The sequence below is a fragment of the Myotis davidii genome, unplaced genomic scaffold (assembly GCF_000327345.1).
Source record: "Myotis davidii unplaced genomic scaffold, ASM32734v1 scaffold1491, whole genome shotgun sequence".
Taxonomy (NCBI): domain Eukaryota; kingdom Metazoa; phylum Chordata; class Mammalia; order Chiroptera; family Vespertilionidae; genus Myotis; species Myotis davidii.
Genome location: NW_006282604.1, coordinates 63,984 through 71,688, shown reverse-complemented (window position 1 = coordinate 71,688; position 7,705 = coordinate 63,984). Strand labels below are relative to the sequence as shown.

General features: G+C 40.3%; 1 protein-coding gene across 1 annotated transcript in view; it reads left to right on the top strand.

Annotated features, from left to right (window-relative positions):
* Nucleotides 1–437: 437 nt before the first annotated feature.
* Nucleotides 438–7,705, top strand: part of SLC35F2 (solute carrier family 35 member F2) — a 17,003-nt gene continuing 9,735 nt past the window's right edge. The window contains exons 1-3 of the mRNA XM_006753143.2: nucleotides 438–660; nucleotides 2,909–3,036; nucleotides 7,107–7,263. Of these exons, the coding sequence (XP_006753206.1) occupies nucleotides 453–660; nucleotides 2,909–3,036; nucleotides 7,107–7,263 (493 nt within the window). The 5' untranslated portion in view covers nucleotides 438–452. The remainder of the gene's footprint in view (nucleotides 661–2,908; nucleotides 3,037–7,106; nucleotides 7,264–7,705) is intronic.

Here is a 7,705-nt window from a genome sequence, read left to right as displayed (position 1 = left end):
GAATAGGAAGGCCTTAAAACAAGTGAAAACTGAGTTTTTAAAAATCATGCACACCAACTCACTTCAAATAGTGTATCACACAGCTAAGTAATCAAAATGATTTCTAAATGGGTGGACAATAAAATGGGGAAATACGTATATTTGTGGTAATGAGGGAAATCAGAAATGTAAAAGAGAATAAAATCTCAAAATCCCACACTTACTCATGGACGTGGACAGCAGTGCGGTGATGGTGGGCGAGAGGAGTGGGTGGAGGTAGAAAGGGCAGAGGGGGGATAAATGGTGATGAGGAAAAAAAATCCAACACTTCAATTTTTGTACATATGAAGTAAGCAATAAAATGAAATAATGACGAAACAGGATTAACTAGCATTTCCCTTTTCGTTGAGCACTAAAGTGTATGTTGTATGTTGTGCATGTTCGTGTTTGTGTCAGAGGTATAACTTACTTGCATGTTATTTAGATTTCCTTCTTTGTTTTCTAGGAATATTTTGAAAACAATTGCCCTGGGTCAGATATTGTCCTTGTGTATATGTGGAACAGCCATCACCAGCCAGTATTTGGCAGAAAAATACGAAGTGAACACCCCCATGTTTCAGAGCTTTATCAACTATTGCTTGCTGTTTCTATTTTATACAGTGATGCTGGCATTTCAATCAGGTATGCTGAGTGTGGGAATTAACTTTTTCAGTGACCTATCTTCATTAAAAAACGTGGCTTTTAGGCATTTAAAAAATGAAACATGAGGCAAAAGTAAGAACAGGAAAAACTATTGCTGCCTTTATAAAAGTCATTAGAAAAGTATGATACCTCTGAATTCTGTGAAAGTACTGATTAGAGATTCATGCATCATCTCTGGCATTGTTGATTAAAATAAGTAGCACTAAACTGGAACAGTACAAGTTGTCAGAAAAATTAAATGTGTAAATATTATTACAAGTTAGGTTGATAAGATTAAGAGACAATATTAAGAACACTTAAAGTCAAGAACATCACTCTTCAAAGGCTGTATATGCAGCTAAGTGGAGAATGCTAAATGGAGCATCAACTGCATGTAGGTCAAATCTATGTTATGAGAGAAACAAAGGCAGGGAATTGGGAAGGAATTAACATCTTTATCACTGACTGGTTAAGTTGTTTTAGAATCATTACAGAATTATCATTTCTCAGTAGCTACACACACACAAAAAAAGGGAAAAACTAGGTTCTGACAAACATTTTTGTGCCAGACATAATTTTAATTGCTTAACTCATCTAGGTTTGGTATAAACTCATTGAAGCCTCCCAACAAGTCAAGTGAGTATTATTACTATTCCCACCTTACAGATGATCAAACTGAGGCATGTAGTACTTACATAACTTGCTCTAAGTCATATAGGTGGTAACTGGTGAGCCAGGATTCACACCTAGGCAGGCAGCCACGCTCCCCCCTCCCCCCCCTCCCGCCAGAGCCGATGCTCTCACCACCAATCTATATTAGGGACTCCTAGTCATGCTAAGAAGACTCTTCTCACAAGAAAAGAGCACGGTACTATAAAATAAATTAAGTGAGATTGAATTTAGGGATGTGAGGACAATGGGTAACTCAACCAAATCAATTGGTTGGTTGCAATACTTCTATTTTCATCGTATTTAAAACACAATAAAAGTACCATAATAAAAGCAGATTTGCTAATCCTCTTTTTAATATTTAAAAAATATTTAAATATTTAAAAATTGATTTGAGAGAGAGAGAAACATTGATGTGAGAGAGAAATATAGGCTGGCTGCCTCCTGCACACCCCCTATTGGGGACTGAGCCGGCAACCTGGACAACCTTTTAGTGCATAGGACAACACTTAACCAACTGAGCCACACTGGCCAGGGTGCTAACCCTCTTTTAATATGAACCTTAAAGCATCAATGGTTTTCCTATGTGTCAGGATAAAAAACTTACTTTGAAAGAAAATAGAAACCAGTGGTAGGAGTGGGGAAACCATCTGAAGGGTAATGTACCAAATGTGGCAAGAGCTTTAGGAGTTGGAAATAGAACTGGTATTAGCACATGGCTAGTAGGGACTTTGCTCTTCTCTGTAAGTACTGGCCTTTAGTAAATTCATGTAATTCATAAACACAGCAATACGGTCTCCCTAAGGGATGGCTGTTAGGTCCCTTCTATACCATCTCATGTCGAGGAAGACCGACTGTGCTTTCAGGATTTTCTTGTAAATTGGGTTTTAATGATACTTACCTGGCTGTGAGTCTCACTACCTTTATTTCCTTGTAGGTTATCTTACAAGAAGCCTTCTAATCTATGTTCCAACTCTGTGTCCTGTGATGCTAGATTCTCCAAAGAAGTGAATCATAGTTAACTTGAATAAATAGAACTTGGTGAATAAAAGGTGTTTCTTCACTGGTGCCACTAAATCCTTTTTTCCCAAACTTATAACTGACGTACTTTTCTCTTGAAAGCACATCTTTTTTAAAAAAAAAATTTATTTTTTTGAAAACACATCTCTTTTAATGACCAAGGCAGAGTTTCCTTTGAAGAAGCCCATGAATGGAGGTTCCATAGCCAATGAATTAATAAGAAAACATTGCATTTCCTAGGAAAATCGGTAGCTTGTCAGGAATGGCAACATCCAGACCTGTTTTAGATATTAGATTTCTGTCACAAGGAGGGAGGGAATTTAACCACTTTTCCCTACTTACTTTCTCTCTGGTGTTTTCATTGAACAATTGGTCTGTGATGACACCTTAGCTGGGTCTCATACTAGAAAAATTTGATTCTGCTGAACTGTTGTAGGAATTTGTAGGAACTATTGTACGCATTAGGAGGGGCCACTTCCAAAATACACAGTAAATATAAATAAACATGCACGGCCTCATTTTCAAGGAGCATGTACTAACTCAGATGTCTTTCAACCAGGGCCTGATAGCCTTTTACACATCTTGAAAAGAAAGTGGTGGAAGTACATCCTGCTGGGCCTAGCAGACGTGGAAGCGAATTACCTGATTGTCAAAGCGTACCAGTACACAACTCTCACCAGCGTCCAGGTGCGAGGGCGTCCTCTGACCACTTTGGCTTGTATAGTTCTTCTCTTAAGAAGAACCCGAACTCGTATGTGTTAACCTCATTTTGTGGCCAACCTGTTCACTCGAAGAAAACCTAAACACAGGTGGTTGCTATCTGTTTTCAGAGGAGCATATGCGCTAGTGAGTAAGCAGCTGGGAATTGGGGAACATGTACATGAGTTAATGAGTTCCCAAACTGCAAATGCTGTAGCGTATTAGAACAGTGTCTTCCCAAATAAGCATAAATATTTAGTTGGCAACCGATGCTGTGATGTTGACGAGAGCTCTGCTTTATACGTTGCTCACACACGGCATAGAAAGTGGCTGTACTTTGTGCTACAGAGAAGTGGGAGGTTTGCAAGTAGGTATTCAAACAAAGGAGCGATTGGAAGGAGTCTGCTAGACATCTTGGTAGAGAGGGCAGCCAAAGGCAAAGCTTATATCCTTATTTGTTTATTGGGCTTTTGCTTGATTGAAAGAAGTAGGTACCTAAATAGCAGGATTTTTCAGCCGGTGGAGTTGAGTCAGACCCATTCAGTTGCCTTTTTTAAAATTGAATTTATTGGGTGTCTGTGACTCTAATGAACAAAAGAAACTGGCAAAGAAAATAAAAACAGAGGCATGGATACATGGAACAGACTGACTGCTGTCAGAGGGGAGGAGGATGGGGGGCTGGATGAAAGAAGGTGAAGGGATTAAGCAAAAAACATATGGGAAAGGGAGTGGGAGTAGGTAGAGGGGAGCAAGGAGGGCTTAAATGGGGATGGAAAGGGACTTTGCTTTGATTGATGGGTGCATGATGCAGTTGTTGTAATGTTAGGAAGCTATGGGAAGTTTTGTAACACTGAGTCACCAGTACTAACAACAAAATGTTTTATCAATGGAGGTGAAAGCGAGATAGACGCCATTGCCAGGTTTAGACTTCACCGTTTAATGAATTTATAACTTTCTGATGCATTGTTCTTCTCACTATGTAAAACAGAGATGTTTTATTTGATCTCCAAATTTTAGGAACATAGAAAAATTGAAGTGAGATTAGACTTACTTCATTTGGAAAACATAAGGACAGATGGAAACACAGTATTTTTCCAATGTGAATATACATTAAGTGCTATTATTACCAGTATGCATTTTATTAAATGCTCTCTTTTCTGTCACATGGTGCTGAGCACGGTCCACAGCAGACCTCTTGGTTTTTGACTGGCATGAGCTTCAAAGCCCCGATGGGAAATATTTGTTGTCAGACATTATAGGAGGTACATGGAAAAACCCAGAATTTCATAAAAATTAAAACCGGAAGTTAGTTTCCTAGAGGGTGAAGTTCATCACAATTAGTATTAACTGTGCTTTAAGCAATGGGCAGGGAGAATGTAGAAAATAGCATTTTCTAGTCACATCTACCCTCATAATCTCTCACGTAATTCAATTAGTTGACTACAATTTCCAGAAACTTTGATCTCTGACTAATAATAATTAAAAGATTTGAATTGGTGCAAGGTCTAAACACAAAGGTGTGTTAAAACACTTGCCCTGGGGTTTTTGTGACTGAAGTTCATGCCTTACCAGTATATTACCCCAAATGTCTTGTAGCCTCTTAGAAAAACCTAAGCATTTGGTTGTCAAAAGTTATGTACTTAGGGCTCCAGCAAGGGGTATATTTTTATTTTCTTTATTTCCCCCCATCACCATTTATTTATTTTTAATTTTTTAACATATATTTTTATTGTTTTCAGAGTGGAGGGGAGAAGGAGAGAGAGAAACATCGATGATGAAAGAGAATCATTGATTGGCCACTTCTTGCACGCCTCACACTGGGGATTGAGCTTGCAACCCTGGCATGTGCCCTGACCGGGAATCGAACCGTGACCTTCTGGTTCATAGATTGATGATCAACCACTGAACCACGCTGGCAGGGCTAACTCAGTGTTATACTTATGCCTTCCCTCCCCCTCACGGTCTTACATAGTATCGTGCTTACTGTGGCTACACAATAATTTATAAAAATTAAATTAAAATAGGGGGACTCTTGGAACTGAAAGCATCAGAGTCACCAAGAATACATTTTGAAAGGGAGGTTCAATGTAGATAAATAGCTGGATGTGATAGATATAAGATAAGAAGTCCTGGAGTTTTGGAGTTGGGAGAGATTTGTGAGGAGATCATTTGGTCTTTCCTCTTCATGTCATATTTTGGCTTAGAGGGTGACTGGTTGTAACTCACACAGTTGGTTGGGAGCCCAGGGAGTCTGGAACTCTTACCATGACCTAGGCAGTTCCCTTTATATGGCCACTGATTGCCCACTAACATTGTTAAAAATAGAGCAAATTTAAGTTTGATTTTAAGATAAGATTCAAGGACAGGGAATCTCCTGTGAGAATTTTTAGAGCGACTTTTTCTTTTTTGCTTAAGGAACATAGTTGAGACTTTAAGTCATAACGGCCAGATTCTGCTGTGTCTTCTGGGACAGGCTATTATCATTTGCATCGTTTGAGGCTTTGTTATTCAGGCAGGCTCGATAAAGCACTTAGGAGATTAGAGTTCTGCAGCTGGAATAAATAACAAGGCAAGGCGCCCATTCCTGCACAGGCACCTGACTCCAGGAATGACACTGCAGTGAAAGACGATTAGCCAGCAACTGTGGGCAGGACCTAACAGGCTGCTGCTGGAGATTTAGGGGCCTGCCTTGTCTCAGATTAGAAAGACATAGAGAAAATCCAGGACAAGGTTAAAAACAAGAAGATATGCAAAAAACAGCAGATTGAAGAATATTATAAGGACTATCTTTTATCCTTGAATTTTCAAAATTTGTGAAGAACTGAGTGAATGAAATCTCTATTTTTCCTTGATCTTACAAGTAATTTTGGATTTGCTATCATTTTGTCACTTTTAATCCCCCTGCTTTTCAGACTGGCAATAGTAGGGTGTAGCAAATATTTTCTGGACCCAGGATCAACAGGTGATGACAAGCAAGAGTATTTGCTCTGAGCAGGTGTTTGTCTGACAAAATGGGGTTGGACTCTGTCAGGGAGATGGTGTCTTCTTGCTTTCTCATAATAACCAGTACTTTTTCATAGCTCTTACTCCAATGGCAGAAATATCTGGCTGTGTGATTATTTATGCCATGTCTGTCTAGCCCTGTGTATGCTACTGAGGGCAGGGCTGGGGGAGGGGGGGTCTCTTTTTCTCTACATTCCAGCTCCTCACAGTGTTTTCCATGCTGAAATATTTGTTGACTGAGTGAATGGGTACATGCAGGTAGGAAAGTTTGCTTATTGAGTTTAAGGATAACTCAGGAGGGAGTATAGAGGTAATTTGCACAGGCTCTTGGGCAGAATTCCTGAACTGAGCAACTATCTCTCAGACTTTTGTTTGTTTGTTTGTTAATCCTGACATGAGGATATTTTTTCCATTGATTTTTAAAGAGAAGGGAGGAAAGGGAAGGAGGGGAGATAGAAATACAGGAAACATCAATCTGAGAGAAACACATTGATTGGTTGCCTCCCATACGTGCCCCGACCAACCCACCAGAGACTAGGGATTGAACCCTCAACACAGGTAGGGGTGTATCAGGCTGGCAGGCAGAAGCGGTTAGGGGCAATCAGACAGGCAGGCAGGAGAGTGGTTGGGAGCCAGCAGTCCCGGATTGTGAGAGGGATGTCTGACTGACAATTCAGGCCTGATCCCACTGGGCAGTTGGACATCCCTCGAGGGGTCCCAAATTGGAAAAGGTGCAGACTGGGCTGCGGGAACCTCCCCTCCAGTGCACAAATTATATTTCAGAGAGGAAGAGAGAGGAAGAGTTTGATAGAAATATCAATTATGGGAGAGAATCATTCATTGGTGCCTCCCGCACTCCCCACACTGGGGATCAAACCCACAACCCAGACATGTGTCCTGACCAGGAATCAAACCGTGATCTCCTGGTTCATAGTCAATACTCAACCACTGAGCCACGCTGGCCAAACATAATTGCTAACTTTTATTATTACTTAATTACCTACCTCTTAGCTAATGAGAGGTGTTTGAAGCTGTCTGTTTCTCCTTCCATGCAGCTTTTGGATTGCTTTGGAATTCCCGTGTTGATGGCTCTCTCCTGGTTCATCCTTTATGCAAGATACAGAGTGATCCATTTCGTTGCCGTGGCTATCTGTCTGCTGGGCGTAGGAACTATGGTTGGTGCAGACATACTAGCAAGGAGAGGCAATTCAGGTAAGACTGTGACTTCTTTCTGGTGAGCAAAGGGAAGGAGGGGAGATAGAAATACAGGAAACATCAATCTGAGAGAAACACATTGATTGGTTGCCTCCCATACGTGCCCCGACCAACCCACCAGAGACTAGGGATTGAACCCTCAACACAGGTAGGTGCCCTTGACTGGGAATTGAACCTGCAACCCTTCGGTCCATAGGCCGACGTCGTAACCACAGAGCTGGCCAGGGCTATATCTCTTTGACTTTTATTTTATTTATTTACTTATTATTATTATTATTTTTTAAATGGTATTATGGTAGACAGAACTCAAAGGGCACTATATATTGTATTTTCTTTCCTGCTTTCTTTTTTTTTTTTTGTAAATACATTTTTATTGATTTCAGAGAGGAAGGGAGAGGGAGAGAGAGATAGAAACATCAATGATGAGAGAGAATCATCG